Source organism: Muscardinus avellanarius (genome assembly GCF_963383645.1).
Source record: "Muscardinus avellanarius genome assembly, chromosome: X".
NCBI lineage: Eukaryota > Metazoa > Chordata > Mammalia > Rodentia > Gliridae > Muscardinus > Muscardinus avellanarius.
Genome location: NC_137792.1, coordinates 34,454,637 through 34,481,367, shown reverse-complemented (window position 1 = coordinate 34,481,367; position 26,731 = coordinate 34,454,637). Strand labels below are relative to the sequence as shown.

Below are 26,731 nucleotides of genomic sequence, written 5' to 3'. Positions count from 1 at the left end.
CTGAGGCTGTCCACGAACCGCGATCCTCCAGGTCTCAAGCCTCCCGAATGCTGGGATTACAAGCGTGTGCCACCATGCCCAGCTACAAATTTTCTTTTTATAGGCCTGGAAATAGCTCTCATATGTAACAAAATACAATGTTTTTATTTTTATAGTTAGATAGTTGTGAATGTATCATTTTATTAAAAGTTCATTTCTTACATTTTTACTGGTGATTTAAAATGACATGCCATTTTTTTCACTTTCTCACCTATAGATTTATTATCTAAGATGGTTAATAAGAACTGTGAATTAGGAAAAAGCATACGTATAACATCCCAGCTCCAAATAGGTGATGAACCCACAGCAAGTAGCCACTACTGTTGCACTGAAAGTCAGGCTGTGAGGAAGAGCCTGCTTGCAAGCTAAAACATATGGACTTGTCTGCTGAGGATAATACAATGATTAATCTAGATGACAGTTCCTGTCAGCATTAAATTCTAAGAAGTTATGTGACACAGGTCTGTAATTCTAGTACTTGGGAAGCTGAGACAGAAGAATCGCAGGTTCAAGGATAGCCTCCGCAAGTAATGTGACTTTCATCAACCTGGCAAAACCCTGTCTCAAAATAGAAATAAAATAGGGTTGGGAGTGTAGCTCAGAGGTAGAATGCCCCTGGGTTCCATCCCTTAACCTAAAAAAAAAAAAAATCTAAAAAGTCAGGAACAGTATTCAGGCCCAATTGCAATATGAAAGCATGGTAATGGTGGGAATGGTAAAATATTTTTTTAAAAAAGTAAGTAGGCTGGGCGTGGTGGCACATGCTTATAAGCCAAGCTCTAAAAAACCTTCTTGGTGTGTTTTTGTTGCTTATTTTATTTTTTTTTAAACAAATTTTTTTATTGAACATAAATGGTATACATTTAAACTTTATTTGGTGCCCCCCGCCCCCGTTTTCCCTTCCCCCCTCCCACCAATGGTTGTCCAGGTTAACCATATCATATTCATAATTTTACACATATTCAGATGTAGACCCTCATTAATCAAGATCAGCCTTCCTCCTCTCCTATCTTTCCATTCAAACTTTGCTGATATTTCCATTTTACCATTTCCCATTTTTGAGCACTTAGGTTTCCCCCCATTTTTCTATAAGCAAAAGATACCAGAAAAGCTGGGTGTGATGGTGAACACTTGTAACCATAGTACTTTGAAGGCTGCGACAGGAGGATCACAAGTTCAAGGACAGGCTCAAAGAGCAGTGAGACTCAAACCCATCGAGACCCTGTTTCAAAATAAAGAATGAAAAATAACAGAGCTGGGGTTGTAGCTTGGAGGTAGAATGCCTCTGGGTTCATCCCATAGAACCAAAAAAAACCCCCCAAAAAACAAAAAAACAAAAAACAAACCCACAGAATCTGAATCCTTTCAATTATTTCATCATTACAAATCCTGTAAGTACGCTGGGTATGGTGGCACACGCTTGTAATCCCCGCGCTTGGGAGGTGGAGACAGGAGGATCGTGCAGGTTCGAAGCCAGCCGCGCTGGCTTAAGAGACCCTGTTTCCAAAAATAAAAAAGTATAAAATAGGTCTGGGAGTGTAGCCTGGAGGTAGAAGAGTTTCCAGGAACCCCAGTACCACCCCCCCCAAAAAAATCCTATAAGTAGCCAGGCATGGTGGCACATGCATATAATCTCAAAACTTGGGAGGCTGAGACAGGAGGATCGCACAGGTTTGAAGCCAAGCTCAGGTACTTAAATGAGGCGCTCAGAAACTTAGTGAGACCTTGTTTAAAAAAAAAGAAAAAAAAAGGTCTGAGAGTATAGCCTGGAGGTAGAAAGCCACTGGTTTCCATTCCTGGTACCACATACACAGACACAAAAAAAATCCTGTAAGTAAGCCAGGTGTGGTAGTGCATGCTTGTGATCCCACTACTTGGGTAGCTGAGACAGAAGGCCAGCCTCAGCTTCTCAAGGCCCTTCATAACTTTATTGAGACCCTGTTTCAAAAGAAAAGAATAAAAAAATAAGGCTGAAGGCATAGCTCAGAGGTAGACTGCTTCTGGGTTCAATCCCCAGCACCCCCCCCCAAAAAAAAAACCCTGTAAGCATTAAGAACTTGGACCTAAAGTTCAAGACTTTACATAGACTGTCAAATTACTCATTAAAGACAAACCATGCCATATTTATTTATTCATTTATTCTGTGTGTGTGTGTGTGTGTGTGTGTGTGTGTGTGTGTAGTACTAGGGGTGGAACCTAGGGATTTTCTACCTTTGGGCTATACTTCCAGCCCTATTTTATATTTTATTTGGAAACAGGGTCTCACTAAGTTGCTGAGAGCCTCACTAAGTAGCTGAGGCTGGCTTTGAACCTGTGAGATACTCCTGTCTTAGTCTCCCAAACAACTGGGATTACAAGCGTGTGCCACCATGCATGGCACCATGCTCTAATTAGAGTGTCTCAAGAGGTTTCAAAATATCCTGAATGAGGTTCAAAGCCAGTCTCAGCAACTTAGCAAGCCTCTCAACAACCTAGTGAGACCCTGTTTCCAAATAAGAAATAAAATCGGGCTGGAGTATAACTTGGACACAGAATGCCTCTGGGTTCAATCCCTAGTGCCCAAAATAAAAATAATCCTTAAATCCTTAATGAAAGATGGAGTAAAAAACAAGGGGTGTGTGTGTGGTATAAAAAACAAAAGCAAGCTGGGTGTGGTGGCGCACGCTTGTAATCCCAGCATTCGGGAGGCCGAGACCGGAAGATTGCGGTTCGTGGACAGCCTCAGCTACTTAGTGAGGCCTTGTGCAACTCAGTGAGACCCGTTTTCAAAATAAAGAATAAAAAATAGGGCAGGGGGTGTAGCTTGGAGGTCAAATGCCCCTGGGTTCCACCCCCCCCCAAAAAAAAGCTACAAAAAAAATCCACCTAAGACGACTCATGTCTGAGGCTACATAGAAAAAACGAGAAACAAGAGTTTGAGTAAATATATTCGAGTAATATAATTAAAACTAGTGTTTTTAAGAGATACTATGATTTGTATTGAATACTTTTTTTTTTGTGGTACTGGGGTTCCTGGAAACCCTTCTATCTTCGGGCTACACTCCCAGACCTATTTTATATTTTTATTTGGAAACAGGGTCTCTTAAACCAGCGAGGCTGACTTCGAACCAGCACAATCTTCCTGTCTCTGCCTCCCAAGCGCAGGGATTACAAGCCTGCGTGCGCCGCCACGGCCGGCTATGAAGACATTTTTTTCATGGCACTGAGGAGTAGACCTAAGGGCATTCTACCTTTGAACTACACCCCCAGCCCCATTTTATTCTATTTTTTTGTGTGTGTGGTGCTAGGGATTGAACCCAGGGGAATTCTACCTGGATCTACAACCCCTGCTTGATTTTTTATTCTTTATTTTGAAACAAGGTCTGAGTTTTGCAAAGGGTTACACTAAGCAGTAGCTGAGGCTCTCCACAAACCACGATCCTCCTGTCTCAGCCTCTTGAATGCTGGGATTATAAGCATGCACCACTACACCTGGCTTATTCTTTATTTTAAAACAGGTTCTCACTAAGTTGTGGAGGGCTGGCACTAAGTAGCTGAGGCTGTCCACGAACCTGCAATTCTCCAGTCTCAGCCTCTCAAGTACTGGGATTACAAGCATGTGCCACCAGGACTGGCTTTTTAATTTGTAAGCCCCCCCCACCCCCCCCAACAAAAAGCAAGCAGCATTAAGTTTCCTGCCTGAACTTCCTGGCAAGAGCTCACTTGTGCCATCTGGTGGAATAAGGATCAAATAACAAGATCAGAATTCTATAGGGGGTGTTTTAAAAGGTGAAGGTTGAATCTGCATACATAATGCCACAATTGATTTGGAGGTAATTATCAATGTAACAATGATCAAAACTGAATAAAATTGAGAAGCCTTGCTGAGAATCTAATATTTAGTAAACTGATTCTACCCCATAAGAAGAGAAATAAAGAAAAGAAAGCCAACAGGCTGCTTACTTTAGAAAAATGCAGCAACTTCAGAAGCACAAGACCATTTAAAAAAGTATCTAGACCAGCTGGGAGTTGTGGCACAAGCTTGTAATCCCAGTACTTGAAAGGCTGAGACAGGAGGATCTGGGTTCGTGGCCAGCCTCAGCTACTTAGTGAGGACCTCCACAACTTAATGAGACTCTATTTCAAAATAAAGAATAAAAAATAGGGCTGGGAAGCCGGGCATGTGGCACACGCTTGTAATACAAACATTTGAGAGGCTGAGACCGGAGGAGAGCGGTTCATGGCCAGCCTCAGCTACTTAGTGAGGCCCTCCGCAACCGAGACCCTGTTTCAAAATAAAGAATAAAAAATAAGGCAGAGGGTGTAGCTCAGAGATCGAATGCCCCTGGGTTCCATCCCCAGACCCATAAAATAAATAAATAAATAATAAAAATAAAATAAAATAAAAAGATAAATATAGGGCTGGGGGTATCGCTCAGAGGTAGAATGCTCCCAGGTTCAATCTCCAATACTGCCCCCCCAAATATTATGTAGGCCATATAGGACTGTACTTATCAACAATGTTTTATCCTCAAGCTCTACTAAAATGAGTATAAAAACATAAGCTCAGGCCGGGCGTGGTGGCGCATGCTTGTAATCCCTGCGCTTGGGAGGCTGAGACAGGAGGATCGCGCAGGTTCGAAGCCAGCCTCTTCTGGCTTAAGAGACCCTATTTCCAAATAAAATATAAAAGAGGCCTGGGAGTGTAGCCTGGAGGTAGAAGGCCCCTGGGTTCCATCCCCAGTACCACCCCCAAAAATAAAATAAAATAAAAAAATACATAAAAACATAAGCTCAGAAGGTCATAAAAACAAGTGAAAGCAACACTAGAGAGTGGTCAAACTACAGAAGGCTCAGAGAGGATGGAATATCATTGGTTGCGTTAGCTGAACCAGGAGTTTTTTTTTTAATTATTTATTTTTAAATTAATTTATTTATTTGGTGGTACTAGGGGTGGAACCCAAGAGGCTTTCTACCTCCGGGCTATACTCCCAGACCGATTTTATACTTTATTTGGAAACAGGGTCTCACTAAGTTGCTGAGAGCCTCACTAAGTAGCTGAGGCTGGCCTTGAACCTGTGTGATCCTCCTGTCTCAGCCTCCCAAGCGCGGGACTACAAGCGTGAGCCACCATGCCTGGCTGAACCAGGAGTTTTAAGGGGGCAAGTAGGAAATGAAGAGGGACTCTAAAAATTTAATTTCAATGAATCTAACAAAACTAAGAATTTAATGCCAAGTACTTGGGAAGACACAAATGAATCAAATGCATATAAGCAGACAGGCTTCCAGTCAAGTGTGGCGGCGAACATCTGTAATCCCAGTACTTGGGAGGATGGTAAAGAAGGTCACAGGTTTGTGGTGAGCCTTAGTAACTTAGTGAGGACCTCAGCAATTTAGTGAGGCTCTCTTCTAGCAAGGTAAATTTCATCAGAAAAAAAGCAACAATTCTGAAGATGGCACATGATCTATATAAGAGGACAAGTGTAGGCAAATATTCTCTGTAAAGAGCCAGTTTTTTTTGGTGGTACTGGAGATTAAACCCAGGGGCATTCTACCTCCAAGCCACACCCCCGCCCTATTTTTTCCATTTTGAAACGGGGTCTTAGTTGTGGAGGGCCTCACCTAAGTAGCTGAAGCTGGCCACAAACCTGAGATCCTCCTGTCTCAGCCTTCCAAGTACTGAGATTATAAACATGAGCCTATGTGCTCTAGTTTGTCAATCCTTGATGAATGATTCATTGAGAAATAGAATTTGTTAAAATATCCCTGTTTTGTCCAGTATATACTTTACCTTCATTTAAAATGCTTACCTGGTGGCATAAGCTTCATAAGCACTCTTGCTCCATCTCTAAGAGGTGGCATATTTAGGCTGCTACCTAAGTCTGCAACTTGCCAAAGAAAAGAGATGTATCTGGGGTGTAGTGACATTATCTAGAATATAAACACACAATATAATTACATATAAATTAAATCTCTAATAAGATTGCTTATCTCCATACTTTGCTTATCTCATTTCTACTCAGAAATTGCCCTCTACATCTTCTCACATTTAATAACCCTTTATAATGCAGACTGAACATATGTCTAAGACATCTCCAGTAATTTCTGTGATAGCTTTTTCACTGTTCTATTAAATTTTTTCTCAGCCGGCAGCTGGTATGGCATATGCTTGTAATCCCAGTACTTGGGGGGCTGAGACACGAGGACTGTGCAGGTTCGAAGCCAGCCTCAGCTACTTTGTGAGACCCTGTTTCCAAATAAAATACCAAATAGGTCTGGGAGTGTTACCCGAAGGTAGAAAGCCTTTGGCTTCCATTTGCAGCACCACACACAAAATTCTCATATACACGCAACTGAAACTGAACACACAAAAGTCTACCATACTTACTACCTACATCCCTAATCCACCCATTGTAGGGAGCAAGATTATTCTGACACTGGAATGGCTGGTGTTATTGCAGCCACTAAAATTTTTATGGGGATTGGCGAAAAGGAGTGGATTGTTTCTTTGGATACAAGGTGTTTTATTCAGAACCTGAGAAAGATTACAGATGTTGTCTATATAAAAAAATTGAAAGGAAGCATCCACGCTCCAATACAAATGCAAAATATAATTGGCATTAGAAAAATGGCACGTTTCTAAATTTATATATTCATGTGTTACATTTAAATTTTAATAAATTACTTCTATGTAAACATAGCCACACTATTTATATACAAGTTTTGGGTTACATTTCAACTGTGTAATAATTACCTTTCAGATTAATCCATTCTGAAGCTGATGATTGTGTAGTTACTTGATATTTTGCCTCATTAAACTATAAACTCCTCAGGAAAAATACGAATATACTTTCTTTTTGTGGTGCTGGGCATTGAAAACAGGGGCACTCTACCTCTGGGCTACACCTCCAGCCCTATTTTTTTATTATTTTGAAACAGGGTCTCCTTAAGTTGTAGAGGGCCTCACTAAGTAGCTGAGGCTGGCCGCAAACCTGTGATCGTTCTGTTTCAGCCTCCTAAATACTAGGATTACAAGCATGCACTACCACGCCCGGTTCCTGATACACTTTTTAAAAATTCTCATAGTAAAATGCCTTCTATACAGTAGTTCCCAACTGCATCTACTCACCACTCCAGGCAAACAGCTTTCTACTTCTGGATTAGGACCATCGCTGTAATGGTTACCATGGTTTCCAGGAGATCCAGTTGAGGAATCAGAAGAACTATCAGGGCTTGAAGGCATATTGGAACTTATTTGTGTAAGCTTGGCTGTAATTAGCTGAAAATGATAGACTATTTTTTAGTATCAAAGACAAACACAAAACAAACCATGAGCCTAGTTACATACCAACAAAATCCCCCCCAAAACATGCTATACTTTCAAAAATAAATTTAATAGTATTCTTACTTACATATTTAGTTTTGTTTTTATAAACCCTTTATTCTAATACATCTTAATTGTGGGGATGTTTTAGTTAGTGTTATAACCAATAGTCAATCAGCATTTACTGAAGAAACAGTTTTAGGCTTGGTTTTGATAAAGTTTGGTAACTAAGCCGGGCGTGGTGGCGCATGCTTGTAATCCCCACACTTGGGAGGCTGAGACAGGAGGATCGCACAGGTTCGAAGCCAGCCTCGGCTACTTAGTGAGGCTCTCAGCAACTTAGTGAGACCCTGTTTCCAAATAAAATATATAAAATAGGTCTGGGAGTATAACCTGGAGGTAGAAAGCCTCTGGGTTCCATCCCCAGTACCACTAAAAAAAAAAAAAAAAAAAAAAAACCACCAAACAAAAACCTTAGTAACTATATATACTTTACTCACCGATTTATCTTTTAGGTTCAACTGTCCAATCAACTTTCTATCATCTCCAGGATCTATCAGCTCACCGCCCACAAAGAGCTCAATTTTTGTATGGGCTACATTGGCTTTAATTCGGTTGAGAATACATCGTCGAACTGAACCAATTGTATCATTTGTATGAGACCATACCTCCAAGTCATCTACCTGTCTGCCCTGGTTTGGAAATCGAACTATAAAAGAAAGATGTTTCCCACGGAAAGCTCTGGTGGGGGAAAAAAAGGAAGACATCAGATTCAATAGACTTTCAAATCTTGTGGCAAAATAAAGCTGGAAATTCAATGACATTCAGTATTTTCTTATTAAAAAAAAGAAAATGACTTAAAGATACTTAATGTTTTTAGTATCTAGAGAAGAAAAATTGATTGCTCCTTTTAACTACAAATGATATTTAATATTTTTTATATATTCAAAACTATTAAATATAATAAAAATGTATTTGTATATACTTATAAACATAAACAATGATTATATTAACAAAGTCACTACCAAAACAATTTAATTTCATTTTTTATATTTTTATTGGTACAATAATAATCTCACATAATAATGTAGTTCATAGTGATAGTGACATCCATGCACACAATTATCTGCTTTCTTTGTGTGTGTGGTACTGGAGATTGAACCCAGAGATGGTCTGCCTCCAAACTATACCCCTAGCCCTTTTAATTAATTATTTATTTAATTATTGTGGTACTGGGGATTAAGCCCAGGGGCATTCTACCTCCGAGTTATACCCCCAGCCCTATTTTATTTCTTATTTTGAAATAGAGTCTCACTAAATTGTGGAGGGCCTCACAAGTTGCTGAAGCTGGCTACAAACCTGTAATACATCTGTCTCAGCCTCCCAAGTACTGGGATTATAAGCATGCACCACCACACCCGGCTAATTTATTATTTTTATTATATTTATTTATTTATTTTTGCGGGTCTGGGGATGGAACCCAGGGGCATTTGACCTCCGAGCTACACCCCCTGCCCTATTTTTTTTATTCTTTATTTTAAAACAGGATCTAAGTTATAGAGTGCCTCACTAAGTAGCTGAGGCTGTCCGCAAACCTGTGCTACACTTGTCTGAGCCTCCCAAGTACTGGGATTATAGGTATGCACAGGATTACAGGCATGTGCCACTCATTTAGTACACTTCACTTTATGCTGTAAAAATCCAACTCACTAAGGCTTTGTAAATATGAAAGACAAACTTTTCGAGATTAGCAATAATAATGCTAGATGGGTGTAATAGCCCATGTTTGTAATCTCAGAATTTAGGAGGTTGAGACAGGAGAATCAAAGGCTTGTGGCTAGCCTTAGCAACTTAGTGAGGCACTCTGCAACTTAGACCCTATTTCAAAATAAATTAGTGCTGGGAGAATAGCTCGGAGGCAGAATGCCCCTCAATTTTTTCTCCTATACTCCCCCACCCACAAAAAAATCTGATAAACATTTTTCCTGAGAAACCCGTAAGATCAAAATTCACTCCAAAATAGCATTTACATTAGTATATTATCTTTATTAAGATAAAAAACAAAATCATACTAAAGGAGCAACTTTATATAATTCAGCATCAACAAAAATAATTTTTTTAAAAAAGATGACACTTGCCGGGCGTGGTGGCACACGCTTGTAATCCCTGCGCTTGGGAGGCAGAGACAGGAGGATCGCGCAGGTTCGAAGCGCGCTCTGGCTTAGGAGACCCTGTTTCCAAATAAAAATGTAAAAATAGGTCTGGGAGTGTAGCCCGGAGGTAGAAGGGCTTCCAGGAACCCCAGTACCACAAAAAAAAGACACTTTCATAAACATCCCTGAACTATATCATGTGAATTACTAAATAGTGAAGCTTTAAGATAAATGCTGCCTTGCCAACGTAGTGAGACTTGTAGCAGACCAGTGAGATTGTTTCCAGATAAGAAATAAAATTGGGCTGGGGGTATAGCTTGGAGGTAGAAAGCCTCTGGGTTCAGTCTCCAGGACACCCCTTCCTCTCCCCCAAGAAAAGAAAAAATTTCTTTTTTTTTTTTTGTGGTACTGGGGTTCCTGGATGCCCTTCTACCTCTGGGCTGCACTCCCAGACCTATTTGAAACAGGGTCTCTTAAGCCAGCAAGGCTGGCTTCAAACCTGTGCGATCCTCCTGTCTCTGCCTTCAAAGTGCAGGGATTACAAGCGTGCGCACCACGCCCGGCGAAAAAATATTTCTTACTACAATATCTGTTCCTGTCAAGAAAGCTTTTAAGAGTTCTATCTGGGCATTGTGGCCCACACTTATAATACCGCAGTGACTCAGGAGGTCAAGGGAGGATGATGGCAAGTTCAATGCCAGCCTTGGCAACTTAAAGAATGTCTCAAAATAGACAATAAATAGGGCTGGGGATATAACTTAGTAGTAGAGGACCTTGGGATTCAACCCCAGTACTGGAGGAAAAAGAAGAGTTCTTTCCAATTATCCCCCAATCTGACTATATTACTTTTTAAACAATAGAAACAACATCAAAATAAAGATACTTCAAATGTAGCCAGGCATGAGAGCACCTGACTGTTAATACCAGGGTGTAGCTCAGAGGTACAATGATGCCCCTGGATTCCATCCCCAGACCCACAAAAAAAAGACTGGGTTTTATGGGAGGCTGAGACAGGGGGACCAGGCAGGTTCGAAGCCAGCCTCTGCTGGCTTAAGAGACCCGGTTTCCAAATTTAAAATAAATATAAAAAATAGGTCTGGGAGTATAGCCCGGAGGTAGAAGGCCCCTGGGTTCCATCCCCAGTACCACCACCACCACCAAAAAAAAAAAAAAAAAAAAGGACTGGATTTTGCTATGTTGCTCAGACTGGCCTTGACTTCATGATACTCTTGCTTTAGCCTCTGGAATAGCTGGTGTGCTAGAACCCAGGGGTGTTCTACCTCCGAGCCATACCCCCACGAGCCATACCCCCAGCCCTATTTCTTTTTTCTTTTTTTGAGGGAGGAGGGTCTGAGGATGGAACTCTGAGCTACACCCCCTACCCAATGTTTTATTCTTTATTTTGAAACAGGGTCTCACTGAGTTGCAGAGGGCCTCACTAAGTACCTGAGGCTGTCCGCGAACCGCGATCCTCAGATCTCAGCCCAAATGCTGGGATTACAAGCATGCGCCACCATGCCTGGCTTTTCTTTATTTTGAAACAGGGTCTCACTGAGTCTCAAAGAGCCTCACTAATTAGCTGAGGCTGGCCACGAACCTGTGATCCTCCTGTCTCAGCCGCCTAAATATTGAGAGTACAAACTTGTGTGACCATGCCTAGCTTAAGCAAATAATTTTTAAAGACCAAGACACTAACATTTTCAAAAAAGAGCACTTTCCCAATTCTTTTACCTATATGCATCTTTTTAAAAATCAAATTAGTTTGGAAAACACCAAATAATTATGAAGTAGCCCCAGCTTATCAGTTATTTACAAACCTCGACATAGGTAGAATTGTTCTTTCCTCATGGTAATCACTGTCACATTCATTTATATATTCCCTCAAAACAGTTAATACTCGAACCATTCTAACAGCTTCCTGTCTTGCACAATTAATACTGTCTTTGTCACCATCCAATACACACAACGTGTCATAAGAGGCTTTCAAGCGGTCAAAACAAGACTGAATGAAATCTTCATGGATCACCACCTAGAAATAAAGGGTCAAATAAAGACAGTTTAAGTTGCTCAGAAATGCAAAAATTAAGACAACAGTACTCTAATTAGAGATAGCAATAGTGAATGTAAAAGTAGTTCTTAGTAATATTTACGTATAGTCTATACTGATAACACAGACCAAGTTTCTTAAAAAGAAGCTAGTGCTACTTAAGTTAACAAGGATAAACAAGATAGTAAAAAATTCTTTTAAAGAAGAGAATACTATAGATGAACAAACAAGGTGACCTGAGGGGATGGGACGGGGGGAGAGAAAAAATTCTCTAATGTTCATTAACAAACATATCAAAGTAAATCACTAAGCCAAACATGAGAAGGAGGGAGGTGGGAGGAATTGGGTAAGGGCTAATTGGGCAATGAGTGCATGTACTCCATTAAGATGTATAACTACAATGCACCAATAAAAAGGTAAGAATTATTTCAAGATATGTAGTGAACTGGAATTCTATTATGTGGAATTTTGTAATTTTTGTACTGGGGCTGGAACCCAAGGCCTTGTACATGATAGGGAAGCACTTTATCTCTGAGCTATATTCCTGGCCCCCTTTTAAGATAGGATCTTACAAAATTGCCAGGCTGGCCTTGAACTTGCAATCCTCCTGCCTCAGCCTCCCACACAGGTGGGATTACAGGCTAGTGTTACTGTATTCAGTTTATTTCAAAGTTTTAATACACATGATCCTCACCTGATTGACTTGTAGTCGTGGACCAAGGTTTGTGTATATCTCTTTAAGGAGATCTATAGCTCTGCTGGCAATATCATCATTACTCTGAATCACAACCTAGGTGCAGAAGATTATTAAGTGTTAGTCCTCAAATATGTAAGTTGAGAGTTAAATCTCAATGCAGTTATTTTTGGTACACTATTCAATAATTAAGCTGACTTTGATAATCAAGTAAAATTCAGGTGATAAAAAATGTTTGAATAAAGCAATTTGTTTAAAAATAAAACATCTTACTAAGTATAAAAAAGGCATTAACCATTATTATTTAACCTTGTAATTTAACATCTTTACAACCAATATGTGAGGCATTACAGGAAGAATTCCAATTATTTGGAAGGAAGTACAAAACTTCCTAAAATACATTTTAATGTAAAAAGCAAATCCAGTCCCTTCCACCCCCAATTCTAATCCTTAGGATGTAGTTCATCCCAAATCCGAAGGCTTAAAGGAGATGTTTCCAGGCTGACACCTTTAAGAGGGGAGGGTAAAGAGATAAAGTATGTGGACATTGAAGAACAAGAGAAAAACACAGGCTTTCTTTGTTCAAACAACTGGACATTTTAGGGGCTATTCAATAGAGTTTGATTTTTGAAAAGTGTTTCTATTGCTAAGTTTTTGTGTGTGTGCTGAGGATTGAATTCAGGGACTTCCCCATGCTAATATGCTAAGCATGCGCTATACCCTAATGCTTTTTTTTTGGTATTGGGAATTGATCCCAGGGGCATTCTACCTTCAAGCTATACCCCTAGCCTTATTTTATTCTTTATTTTGAAACAGGGTCTCACTAAGTTGCAGGGCCTCACAAGTTGCTGAGGGTGGCCGTGATCCTCCTGTTTCAGCCTCCCAAGTATTGGGATTTCAAGATGGTGCCACCACACCCGGCTCCCCTAATGCTTTTTGCTGTTAAAAAATGGTCAATCACTCAGTTTTTAAATACACAAATGCCATATTCGACACTTTATGGTTTGCATAAAAATATTTAATAGAAACCTAAGAAGCAATATAAACTGCTAATACGATGGATATTTTTAGCTGGGCGTGGTGGCGCACGCTTGTAATCCCTGCACTTGGGAGGCTGAGACAGGAGGATCACACAGGTTTGAAGCCAGCCCCAGCTACTCAGTGAGGTTCTCAGCAACTTAGTGAGACCCTTTGTCCAAATAAAATATAAAATATATATATAAAAAAAAAGTCTGGGAGTATAGCCTGGAGTTGTAGAAAGCCTCTGGGTTCCACCCCCAGTACCACCACAAAAAAAAAAAGATGGATGTTTTAGTCAACGGAATGATTTGAACCTAGAGGTGCTTTACCACTGAGCTAACACCGCTGCCCTTTTATTATTATTATTATTATTATTATTATTATATTATTATTATTATTATTATTTGTGTGTGTGTGTGTGTGTGGCACTGGGGATTTGTTATTTATTTATAGGAACATTCTAACCATGAGTCACATCCTAGACCTACTCTACATTTTATTTTGAAATAGGGTCTCACTAAATAGCTAAGGCTGGCCTCAAACCTGCAGGCTTATTTCTCAGCTTCCCTAGTGCTGGGATAATAGGCATGCTCCACTGCACCTGGTTCCTTTTATTTTCAGATAGGTTCTTACTAAGTTGCCGAGTGTGACCTCAAATCTGCCATCTTTCTGTCTCAGCTTCCCAAGTACTGGGATTACAAATGTGTGCCACTATGCCTGGTCTCAGGTCAGATTTCAAATACAGTAATAAATACATGAACACTATATAAAAAATGAAAAGATTCATCTTAAATGGATATTACACTTCCCCAAGTATATCACAGGTTAAACAGTACCAATAAAGTACACAGTCATAGTCCCTTCTAAATAAAGTTCCTAGCTGGGCGTGGTGGCACATGCTTGTAATCCCAGCATTTGGGAAGCGGAGACAGGAGGATCTGGATTCATGGACAGCTTCAACTACTTAGTGAAGCCCTTTGCAACTCAGTGAGACCCTGTTTCAAAACACAGAATAAAAAATAGGGCTGGGGGTGTAGCTCAGAGGTAGAATGCTCCTGAGTTCCTCTAATATATATATATATTTAGTACTGGGAGTGGAACCCAGGGTCTTTTCTACCTCCGGGCAATACTCCAGAACTATGTGTTTTTTGTTTTGTTTTTCTTTTGCGGGTTTGGGGATGGAACCCAGGGGCATTGAACCTTCGAGCTACAGCCCCTGCCCTATTTTTTATTCTTTATTTTGCAACCAGGTTTCAATGAGTTGCAGAGGGCCTCACTAAGTAGCTGAGGCTGTCCGCGAACCCTGATCCTCTGGTCTCAGCCTCCCGAATGCTGGGATTACAAGCATGCGCCACCACGCCCAGCCTCCCAGAACTATTTTTATATTTCATTTGGAAAACAGGGTCTCACTAAGTTGTTCTGAGCCTAAGTAGATGAGGCTGGCTTCGAACCTGTGTGATCCTCCTGTCTCAGTCTCCCAAGCGCTAGGATTACAAGTGTGCACCACCATGCCTGGCCTCTTGTCCTCTTTTTAGTGATAAGTGTATAATAACCCCAAACTCACAAGAGGTAGAAACAGATTTACACTGAATGAGAACTGGGGTGGGGAGATTTAACTTCAAAGAGGAATTCATGTAAGATTTGCATGGTCAAGTATACTCCTAAACATAAATGAACACACAGATTCCAAGCCCAAACAAGAGAACATCAGGTAGAATGAGGGAGAAGAGAAAAAAAAAACTTCTCAAAAGATAAATGGCATAGAAACATAAATATGAATACCTCATACTCCTGGGGAAGGCAGCAGTACATAATTGATATGTAAAGTTATAATTCCTTACCTATTCAAAGAACATTAGATACAATGTTTACAGTGTTCCTACTTTTGACTTACCCTCCAAAGATAGTCTAATCCTATCAACTCCAAATCATCCATCATATAGGCTCTCCTTTTTGCTACTAGTTTTCCTTCTCGACAATTCACAGCTTTGAAGAATCGCTCAAAACATTTCATTCCATTTTCAGTTAATAGGGATGGATCGAGCTGAAGCACATTACTTTCAAAGAAGTCCTTATTAATATCAGGATCTAAGTCTGGTTCATCCCCCATCAATTTGGAATACCACTTAAAACAGGCTTCACGATCACAAAGGTAAACTGCATTCTCAGCTAAGCATTTCCATATTTGTTTTGCCTGAGGAGCACATAGCCACAGTTGGCCATCCTTCAATAAAAATCTTGGAAAAACAAAAAATTTGCAATTAGACTTAACATAATTTTTATATGGAATGGCAATGTTTATGTATGAAGTAATACATTTATCACAATTATATTTTAACTATAGACAAAAATATGTCAGTAAGATTTATCTGGTACAAAAAACTATACCAGATATGAATTCTTTCCATGAGCCTTTCCTGGGTACCTACCCACTCTGAGCTCTGTGGAACTCAGCTAGGTGATTATGAATAAAATATTTATTCCTTGACCTCAAATAGTTTAGTCTTAGAAACCAGGCATTTTGAAAGTAATTTGAGTTTAAAAGATTTAGCATTTAGTTTATATGGCACCACTGAAAAATGAGGTATTCCAACTAAATGAGTTTGATAAGTTAAAAATGCCTAAAATTTAATAGTCCTGATGACCTAACTAAACACATTATTATCTGGTCACAATAAATACAATTAACTTACATATGTTTTAAACACTTTGTCAGTAACCAACATGATGCTTGTGAATTATTCAATGATGTTATCTAGCTCTTTTTAGTTTTGTGACTACTGGATTTGGTCACTCAACGATGAAAGTGAGTTTCACTCTAACTATATATAGTCAGATAACTATGCTTCTTTTGGTTAGCCCCCCCACCCCTTTTTTAGCATTCACCCACCCACTACGTACTGCCGCATCTAGGAATGACAGAGAAAGAACTTGTCATTTTATTCTGAACGTGTAACATTTATTTCTTAGCTCATACCATAATGGTGGCTATGAGTCCTGTTAGAATTAAGGTGCATGTTAGTAAGCCCTCTTTCTATTTCAAAGCAGTTTTGAATCTGAATACTTAGGGTCTTCTGCATTTTTTTGGCTTTGTTTTTATTTACTTTTAAATTTTTTTGTGGTACTAGTGCTTTTGAATTTCTTTTTTTGTGGTACTAGTGGGTGGAACACAGGGGGGATTCTACTTCCAAGCTATACCCCCATCCCTAGTTTATTCTTTTATTTAAAACCAGGTCTAAGTAGCTGAGGATAGCTGTGAATCTGTGATCCTCCTGTCTCAGCCTCCCAAGTACTGGGATTGCAGGTGCACCATCTTGCCCAGCACAGTTTTGTTTTTAAAAGATAGCAGGAGCCTTTAAGTGGAAATGCTATTTAAAACTTTGATGTACAGACGAGGAGCTGTTCTGGTTGTTGGAAGGTGAAAAAGGAAAAAAGGATAAAACTTCCCAGTGCTTGCTCAGAAATCTTGGAGGAATTTACTCAGAAGTCTGAAAACCTCAAATCTGAAAAATTATTACTGTGATAGGAAGAACAGAGATCTAGTTGAGAAACATAATTCCATCACATCCTCGTTGTGTGATTTCAAATAAGCTACAGTAGGCCATCTGAACTTTTCCCTGCTGATCAAATGGGAGTTACTGCCTATACTTTACTGCATTGTTATGTATAAATGTAAAATGTATAATATGAGCCAAACATAAATCAAGCAACAGGTTCCTTTGCCTTAAGTGAGTTGCTACAGGTCACAATTGCTAATAGAGTAGGGGTTATAAAAATAGGTCCTCTGATTCCAAGCATTAATATGGCAAAAGAGGGCTTGTAACAACAGCTTTTCTGTTTGAGTAAACTGAAGGAATATATATGCCAATAAACAAACAAAGGGGAGGCAGGTTCCTCTATTCAAGTGGTCAAAAGAGCCAAAAAACTCTTAAAACCACTTCACTTTAAACGAATGTCAACTTTCTTAAAATCTGATGGTTTTTCTCAAGTTAACATCATCATCTAAGTACTTTGTTTTCTCATTAAAAAGCACAGAATTCAATAAAGAGAAGTTCCTAATTAATGAAGCCAAGGAGCATTCTCTTATCAAAATACTAAGTTAATAGATTTTCTAAAGCACTGATAATCTGGGAATTTGTTTGGCATACTTAGAAGAATAAACTTTTCTGCTACTCCATGTGGTTTTCTGAATTCACAAGATACATTATAGTTTTAGCCACAAAGGTACTTTTAAATCTTCAAATGTATAATCAGTTAAAGCTACATTTTACAGAGGAAATTCATCTTTGGGCATTTCACTTTGGCTTAGTAGAACAGACCTATTTTCTTCATTATCAAAAAGGGCGTAATTAACATGACTTCAGATTGCCTTTGTCCATTGTTAAACTAAACAAGGTGCTTAAGACTCAAACCACTCTTTGAGGGTGCTGATCTAACAACCTTTTGATCAAAATTTTAGAACAGTTTCCTAGTTGTTATCAAAATATAAAAATCTATCCTTTAAAAACATTATTTCCAGCATATACAAATAAAAGTATATCTTAAAGTGGTTTTTTTTGGTGGTGGGTCTGGGGATGGAACCCAGGGGCATTCTACCTCTGAGCTACATCCCCTGACCTATTTTGTATTTTTTTTTTTTTTTTTTTTTGCGGGTCTGGGGATGGAACCCAGGGGCATTTGACCTCCGGGCTACACCCTCTGCCCTATTTTTTATTCTTTATTTTGAAACCGGGTCTCACTGAGTTGCAGAGGGCCTCACTAAGTAGCTGAGGCTGTCCGCGAACCGCGATCCTCCAGGTCTCAGCCTCCCGAATGCTGGGATTACAAGCGTGCGCCACCACGCCCGGCTCTATTTTGTATTCTTAATTTTGAAAAAGGGTCTCACTAAGTTGCGGAGAGCCTAAGTAGCTGAGGCTGTCCACAAACTGCGATCCTCCGGTCTCAGCCTCCGAAATGCTGGGATTACAAGTGTGCGCCACCACGCCTGGCTTTATCCTAAAGTTTAAAATGTGTTTTCTCGAAATACTACAAAGTAGAAAGTTAAAACTTGGCCGTTAGTTTAAAAAGTATTTATTAACAAATGTTGGAGATGTGTAACTTTTAGGTGAGAATTTTTATGTGAGAAAATAAAAGGTGGCACTGGGAAAAGATCACCTAAGAAAGATCCAAGCTACATAGCATATTTACTCTACATTCCTCACCTGTGTCCCAAAGAGAGCAACGATAATTATGCAATACAAACCTAAGAAAGTTAAGCCGTTCTTGGACTTCTTGAACATGACTATATCTACTTCCCAGCCTCACAGTTTGTGGGTCATAGTCTTCGTGGTCTGCAAATTAAAAAAAATTATGCATCAAACACATGGACACCTACACACACCACTCACTGCTGCTTCAAATAAATTATCAGTTAAGTTCTTAATCCTTTATCATTAGGAGGCAGCCTAAAATTTACTAATATCTGGACATTTGATAATCAGTGGTTTCTACTCATGTCCTACTGTTCCCACAAAAATAAACTTTCCTCTTACATAACCAAGAGAAAAATGTTAACATACAAAATAATTAACCTTTCACTCAACCTTCATATACAATTTAACTATTTATCACTGTAGCAGAAGACTGACTTGAGTGGTCTGTAATAAATGGACAACCAAACCAAAGTAACTTCTTTCAATTTCTTTTCCTGTCAAACATGTCATTTTCATTTAGCATTAATTGTTGATATCTCTATGCTATCAATATATTGAATTTTACAGCACATGCACAGTACTGCCAAAAATTATAATTCCCTTTTGGAAAGAATAGAGTTAATCGACGTATTCCTAGACAGTGAGGCTTCTTCCCTGAGCATCTTAATATGCTGTGAAGGTGAGACTTTTAGTGTTTGAAAAACATTTTCTACTTGCATAAATATTAGTAACTGACAGGAGTCCTAAATGCATATTGTCTACCTCTGTGAAAGTCAATTTTATTACCACTCAGGATTTAAAAAGCACTGGAGTCAAAAGGTTTTCTTTAGCCGGGCATGGTGGCACATGCTTGGTGCACGCTTGTAATCCCCACGCTTGGGAGGTAGAGACAGGAGGATGTGCAGGTTCGAAGCCAGCCGTGCATGCTGGTTTAAGAGACCCTGTTTCCAAATAAAAAAGTATAAAAATAGGTCTGGGAGTGTAGTCTGGAGGTAGAAGGAACCCCAGTACCACATTAAAAAAAAAAGGTTTTCTTAAGAAAGTGGATAGAGACTAGAGGTATAGCCCCGAGTTTGATTTATAGCACCTAAGAAAAAAACAAGAAACAGGACAGAAAAAAATCCTCTTTAACCATGTAAAAAAATTTTTTTTACAGCAATAGCCTTGAAGTATGAGATATCTGTCTAAATTCTGAATGTCAGATAATCCTGCCCCCCTTTCCAATTCTGGGACTTCATATACAGCATCATTTATTAGGCAATTTTGTTGGTGTGTGGTACTGGGGATGGAACCCAGGGGCATTCTACCTCCGAGCCATACCTCCAGCCCTATTTTTCATTTTGAAACAGGGTCTCACAGAGTTGCTCAGGGCCAAAGTAGTTTAGGCTTTCCTCCTGTCTCAACCTCCCAAATGCTGAGATTACAAGCATGTGCCACCACACCTGGCTGGCAAGTCATTTTTAGGGTCACCTTGCCCTATTTTCTTATTTTGAAACAGGGTCTCACTAAGTTGCAGAGGCTCGCTTCAAACTTGTAATCCTATTGTCTCAGCCTCCCAAATACTGGGATTCAAGCAAGCACAAATACCACAAAATCCAGCAATTTGGAGAATAAATCCAATTTCTAATAGGATTGTGTAATTACTATCACAATCTATATAGTTTTCATCACCTCAGATATGCTTACAAATCACTCCATCTCTACCCACACCCGCCCCTTATTTTGAGACATTTCATATAAATATTATCATGTAATATGTGGCCTTTTCCTGTCAAGGTGTGTACACACTGTGCCATGTATTACTGTTTTCTAAGTGCTGTGTAGTATTTCCTTGCATATACAAACACACTGTGCTTATTCATCAACAGACATTTAGGTTGTTTTCACATTTGGGCTATTAGAAACAATGCTGCTATGAACATTCATGTGCAAGTTTTCGCATGGATTCATGTTTCCATTTCACTCAGTATACAGCTGGGAAAGGAGCACATGGTAAATTCTGTTTAACATTTTAAGGAATTGCCAACCATTTAAGCAAGGTGGATATAACGTTACAATTCCACAATGTATAAAGCCTCTAATTACATCCTTACCAACACTTGCTGTTTATTGTCTTGACATTCTGTAGTGGTAAGGTAGTATGCATTATGGTTTTGATTTGCACTTCCCTAATATCAATATCAAGCATCTTTTCATGTGCTTATCCGCTGCGAGCACTATCTTCTATGGAGAAATTTCTCATCAGATCCTTTGACTATCTCATAGGTTGTCTTTTAATTAAGTAATAAGTTTTTACGTATTCTGCTTGTAAGTCCCTTATTAGACTGATTCTTGAGTTCTCTTTTCCCTTTCTGGAGGCTTTCATTTGCAGCAGGTTAAGTTTTAAAGTTTGATACAGTACAATTTACCACCCCTCCCCATTTGTTCTTTTCAGCCTAACCATTCTGTGCTCTCTCTAAACTTAATGTCTCAGATTTGTACCTGTTTTCTTCTAGAAGTATTACACTTTTAGCTGTTACCGTAAGCCTAGTACCTGTTTCTTACATATGGTATGAGGAAGGGGAGCCAATCATATCCTTTTAGATGAAAAGATCCAGTTGTCCCAGAAACATTTATGAAATATTGTTCATTTTTCACTGCATGTTCTTGGCATCCTCGTAAGTCAATCGACCATAAATGTGCTGGTTTATTTCTGGACTGTGAACTGTATTTCGTTGATACATCTATCTTCATGCCAGTACCACACTATCTTGTTTCTGTTGCTTTGTATTAAGTTTTGAAATCAGAAAGTAAAAGTCTCTTGAATTTTTGTCAGGTTTGTTTTGGTTATTGGAGCCCTTTGCATTTCTAAATGAATTTTAGTATCAGTGTTGTTAATTTCTACAGGAAAATAAGGCAAGTTGGGATATTTAGAGATTGTGGTGAATCTGAAGATCAACTCTTAGTCCATTCTGTGCTGCTATTATATAACAACTTCTGTGACTGGGTAACTTATTAAGAGAGATTTATTCCTTAGCACTCTGGAGGTGGGTAAGTCCAATGTCTCCCATGTGTAAGTGCTTGTATCTGATGAGGGTCTTCTTCATGTGCCAAACCATGGTGAATGATGGCAGGGCAAGAGAGAGAGACAAAGAGGGGACCAAACTGGCCACAATAACCCACTCTTACAGTATCTAACCTATTCCATCAACAGTGATATTAATCCATATAATATAGTCACCTTTTATAGAATTAGGGATTAAATTTAAAACATGCAGAATTTAAGAGACATTTATTTTTGTGATATTGGGGATGGAACCTAGGGGCATTCTACCTCTGAGATGTATCCCCAGCCCTATTTCTTTTTTTTTTAATTCTTTAATTTTGAAACAGGGTCTCACTGAGTTGCAAAGGACCTAAGTAGCTGAAGATGTCCGCAAACTGCGATTCTCCACTCTCAGCCTCCCAAATGCTTGGATTACAAAAGGCTGCGCCACCATGCCCATCAGTTTTTGAGAGACATATTTACAGCATGTTATCACCTTAAGTCTACTCCACAAACATGTGATATCCTTGCATCTATTTAGATCTTTAACTTCTTTTTGACCTTTTGTAGTTTCCAGTGCCTTAGTTTTGTCCATATATTTCCAAGTATTTTATGCTTGTTGATGCTACTGTAATTGAAATTGTTAACTGATTATCCGGTCATTAACTCCTACTTGTGTATTAATTTTTTTCCAATAATCTACTTGAACTCACTGTAATAGTTCTTACTGAATTCCTCATGATTTTCTGTAACAATACTTACAATTTTCTTAATTCTCGATTGAGATACTTTACCTTACCTCAGTGTTGATCCTAGGGAGAAACTCAGTCTTTAAGCATTTAGTATGATGTAAGCTCTGCGTTTGTTGAGATGATACCCTTCATCAATCTGAAGAAGTTAATTTTTATTCCTGATTTGTTGAGTGTTATTATAATGAAACATCATAGGATTTTGTCAAATGTTTTTTCTGCCACTATTGAAATTGGTCATGTTGTTTTGGTAGTTTCCTCATCATTGTTCTATGTCTGGTTTACAATGTTCAAGTCTTCTGTTTCTTTTTCTTGAAGATTTTGAATCACTGATGTCACTTGCTTTTCACCTAAATACTCCTTTAGGATTTCTTACAAATCAAGTATGATAGTAATAAATTCTGTCTTTATCTAGGAATATCCTTTTTTCCCCTCTTTGTTTTGAAAGATAGTTTTTTTGTTTTTTTTGTTTTGTTTTTTGGCGATACTGGGGATGGAAACCAGGAGCACTGTACCTCCAAGCCACACCCTCAGTCCAATTTTTCAGTCTTATTTTTTAAAATAGGGTCTCACCAAGTTGCAAAGGCCTTGCTAAGTAGCTGAGGCTGTCCAAGAACCATGCCTCTTGCAATGCTGGAATTACAAGGATGCGCCACCACGCCTGCTTGAAAGACAGTTTAAATGAATGCAAAATTTTTGGTTGTCAGGCTGTCTCACTATACCAGCACTTGGGAGTATGCTACTCTATTGAGTTTTGGCCTCCGGAGTTTTTGGTAAGAAGTCAGCTGTTTGTTACTACTGGAGTTTCCTTGTGATAAGGAATCAAGGATTTTCCTTGTGTCTGAGTCTGGGTCTTTCATTTATTCTACTTGGAATTTTTTACCTTCTTGAGCTTAGAACTATCTTTCACCAACTTTTTTGCACCCCCCCTTTTTTTTTGCAGTGTTGGGGATGGAACCCAGGGGTATTCTACCTCCGAGTGACACACCAGTTCTATTTCTTATTCTTTATTTTGAAACATGGTCTGAGTTGCAGAGGGCCACACTATGTAGCTAAGGCAGTCCTCGAACCATGATCTTCCTGTTTCACAGGCTCCCAGATGCTGGGATTACAAGCATGCGCCACCACACCCAGCTTTTATCCTTTATTTTGAAACAGGGTCTGAGTTGCAAAGGGCCTAAGTATCTGAGGCTGGCCATGAACTGTGATCGTCCTTGTATTGGCCTCCCAAGTGCTGGGCTTACAAGTGTGAGCCATCACACCCGGCTTCCCTTTTTCCAATATTCGATTTAAATGTATGTTGGTGTGCTTAATGTAAGCCTACATCTCCTGAAGTTGCTCATTTTTCTTCATATCTTGCATACTCTTTACTGATCTTCAAGTTCAGATCAAGTTTTTTCTTCTGCCAGATCAAATCTACTTTTGAATCCTAGTGAAATTTTCATTTTGACTTTTTTTTTTGTGGTACTGGGGATTGAATCCAGGGGCATTCTATTCTACCTCTGAGCTATCTATACCTTCAGCTCAATTTTATTTTTTATATGGAAACGGGGTCTTGCTAGGTTGCGGAGGCTGGTCTAAAACCTGCAATCCTGTCTCACCTTCCCAACTACTGGGATTACAAGCATGAACCACCTGGCTCTTGGATATACTTTTTTTTTTTGGTGGTACTGGGGATGGAACCCTGGCTACACTCCCAGACCTATTTTATATTTTATTTGGAAACAGTGTCTCTTAAGCCAGTGAGGCTGGCTTCGAACCTGTGCAATCCTGTTTCCACCTCCCAAGCGCGGGGATTATAAGCATGCGCCACCACACCCGGCTTGACTATACTTTTAAAGTGAAGAATTTCCAAGTGGTGTTTTTTTTATCCCCTTTAAGTTTTTAAGAAGTAGTTTCTCTCTTAATCAGGCACAGTGGTACACAGATATAATTGCAGGTACTCAGGAGGCTAAGGCAAGAGATGACCAAGTTCAAGGGCAGACTGAGCAGTTTAGGGAGACCCTGTCTCAACATAAAACATAGCAAGGGCTAAGGATTACCCAGTACTAAAAAAAAATATCTGGAATCACTACTTTTAATCCTTTAGACATTATTTCCTTCAGTTTTCTGAACATATTTATTTTTTGCAGTCTTGGGGATTCAACCCAGGAGCATTCTACCTCCAATCTGCATATCCAGCCCTATTTTTTATTCTTTATTTTGAAACAGGGTCTAAGTTGCAGAGGGCCTAAGTAGCTGAGGCTAGCTGTGAACCTGCAATTCTCCTGTCTCAGCCTCCCAAATATTGGGTTATAAGTGTGCACCATCATGCCCAACTCTGAACATATTTATAATAGCTTTCTATTTTATGCAAAGTTCACCATCTAAGCCCCTTTTCAAGGCCATTTGCTGTGTTAATCTATGGGTCACATCTTCCTGCCTGTGTTCACATTTTAAATTTGTTGAAATAGACATTTTTTATATATTGCAGCAACTTGAAGATTGTCCCTCCCTCCCTTCCTCTCTAGTTGATGCTATTTGCTTGGTAAGGTGTTCACTGACTAGGCTGAACTTTGTGAAGTGTGTTTTCCCCCTCAGTCCACAGCTTCTTAGAGCTCTGCTCAAATACTTTCCCCATAGTTTTTTTTTAAAACAACCCAGGGGTTACTCCCAGATCAGCATGTCTCCATTGAACAAACTTATGCTTAAGGCCTCTGGCTACATTTTTACCCTTACAAGTCTTGGAGGCTGTTATCACAGTTGAAGAAGCCTATGATTTTGTCCTATGTTCAGTCGGGGACTAGTAGTCTGGATGTTCCCTTTTTCCAAAACTCCAGAATCAATGAAGTCCTGGGCATGCATACAGTCTTCCAGAATGCCACGAATGCATATAATTTTAAGCGTGGCTTCCCAAGAGTTCTTCCTGAGTAAGGGCACTTAGTGTTCATCCAGTGTTGATGGTCAGAATTGTAATTTGAAATCTTTGTGCTAGTGAGGTTGGATCAGCCTTTGCTGACGGATTCCAGTGTCCTGCTGATTGCTTTTGAGTAAATACAGCCTAGTACACACACATCATCATCATCATCATTATTATTATTATTGCTGGGGATTGAACCCAGGTCCATTCTACATCCAAGCTACAACCCCAGCCCAATTTTTTTGTGTGTGGTACTGGAGATAAAACCCAGAGGCATTATACTTCCGAGCTACACCCCAGCCCTATTTTTAAGTCTTTTTTATTGTTTGAAACGGTCTGAGTAGCGAAGTGCCTTGCTAAGCAGCTGAGACTGTCTGCAAACTGATCTCCACCTCCCAAATGCTGGGATTACAAGTGTGCGCCACCACGCCCAGCCACATATATACCCCTTGGATGGGCTGGGATCCCAGAAGGGCTTGTCTTGCCTTTTGTCTAGATAAATTTCTGGTTGTTCTTATTGATATCAGTACAAGGGAGCTACCAGTACCTTCTTAATTATTCTTCACCTGAATCTTCATTTTTTTTTAATAAGTTCTTTGCCCTGGCATGCTCTAGTCCAAACAGTCATCCCTTCAAGCATAACTGCTAAGCTCTTTGTCGTCAAAGTTTCTCTTTCCCTATGGGCAGAACATCTGTGCCACTGTACTGAAACATGAGGTGGGACAGCAGCCAACTTCTCCCAGAATGATAGCCCTGTTTTATGAGAAGGTGCTAGTGTGTGTGTGTGTGTGGGGGGGGGAGTTAAGGGAGACGCCACATATTTTCTCAGACTGTCCCCCTCACGTGAAACTTCCACAGTTGGAGCAAACTGGAGAGAGGATAATTAGAGCCTCAGTATTTCAGCCTGTAATGCGTAGAGTAAAGTTTCAGCAGATTAGTAGGGATGGCGGATTAGTAGGCATGAGTAAGGGACCATTGGTCCTCTAGGCAGGTCTGTCTGGGAGAGAGATAGGTTCTCTCTCTCAACAGGTTAAGAAATGTTGAAACCCTGCTGCTTCTGGGGTGAATTTGTAACTTAGACAAGCATTTGTAGGGAGAGGAAGCCCACCCTCTTAGTCACACCAACCCACAGTAAGTTTCTACATGACAGAGCTCCGTGAGGAGATGAGAAAGTTGTGATTTTACAACTCTTGCTGTTTTATTCTGAAGGATGATAGATTTTTTTCAGTAAATATTTCCCCAATTGCTATATTCTTTACGACAATTTCTAGACACTTTAAATGGGTTCAATTATTTGTACTGTTCTGACCCAGAGTTTGGGCTAGCAAAAGCCAACTCCATTGTCCTTTTGCGATAACATGATTCTTTTTTTTACTTCCTGAAATAAGATGTTGAATAATCATCTTACACTTTACTCGCTCCAAGTCTGGAAATAGCTATTTCTCCACAAAAGTATACACTGTTAACAAAACAGATAATACTAGCTTATAAAAAAACAAACAAAAAACAAACAAACACACAAAAAAACACAAGACCCCACAGACTTTCTACTTGAAGAAGTGACGTGTAGGAATGAGTCAGGTTCCCAAGAAAACCTAGCCCAGGATCTG

The 26,731-nt window shown here is 39.5% G+C and overlaps 1 protein-coding gene across 2 annotated transcripts in view; it reads right to left on the bottom strand.

Annotated features, from left to right (window-relative positions):
* USP9X (ubiquitin specific peptidase 9 X-linked) overlaps positions 1 to 26,731 on the bottom strand; it is a gene marked incomplete at both ends in the record, with an annotated part of 110,365 nt that overhangs the window by 47,009 nt on the left and 36,625 nt on the right. For both annotated transcript variants that reach the window (XM_080719370.1, XM_080719371.1), the window contains 7 exons: positions 5,829 to 5,949; positions 7,148 to 7,297; positions 7,843 to 8,083; positions 11,313 to 11,524; positions 12,237 to 12,332; positions 15,151 to 15,493; positions 18,499 to 18,586. In XM_080719370.1, the coding sequence (XP_080575496.1) occupies positions 5,829 to 5,949; positions 7,148 to 7,297; positions 7,843 to 8,083; positions 11,313 to 11,524; positions 12,237 to 12,332; positions 15,151 to 15,493; positions 18,499 to 18,586 (1,251 nt within the window). The remainder of the gene's footprint in view (positions 1 to 5,828; positions 5,950 to 7,147; positions 7,298 to 7,842; positions 8,084 to 11,312; positions 11,525 to 12,236; positions 12,333 to 15,150; positions 15,494 to 18,498; positions 18,587 to 26,731) is intronic.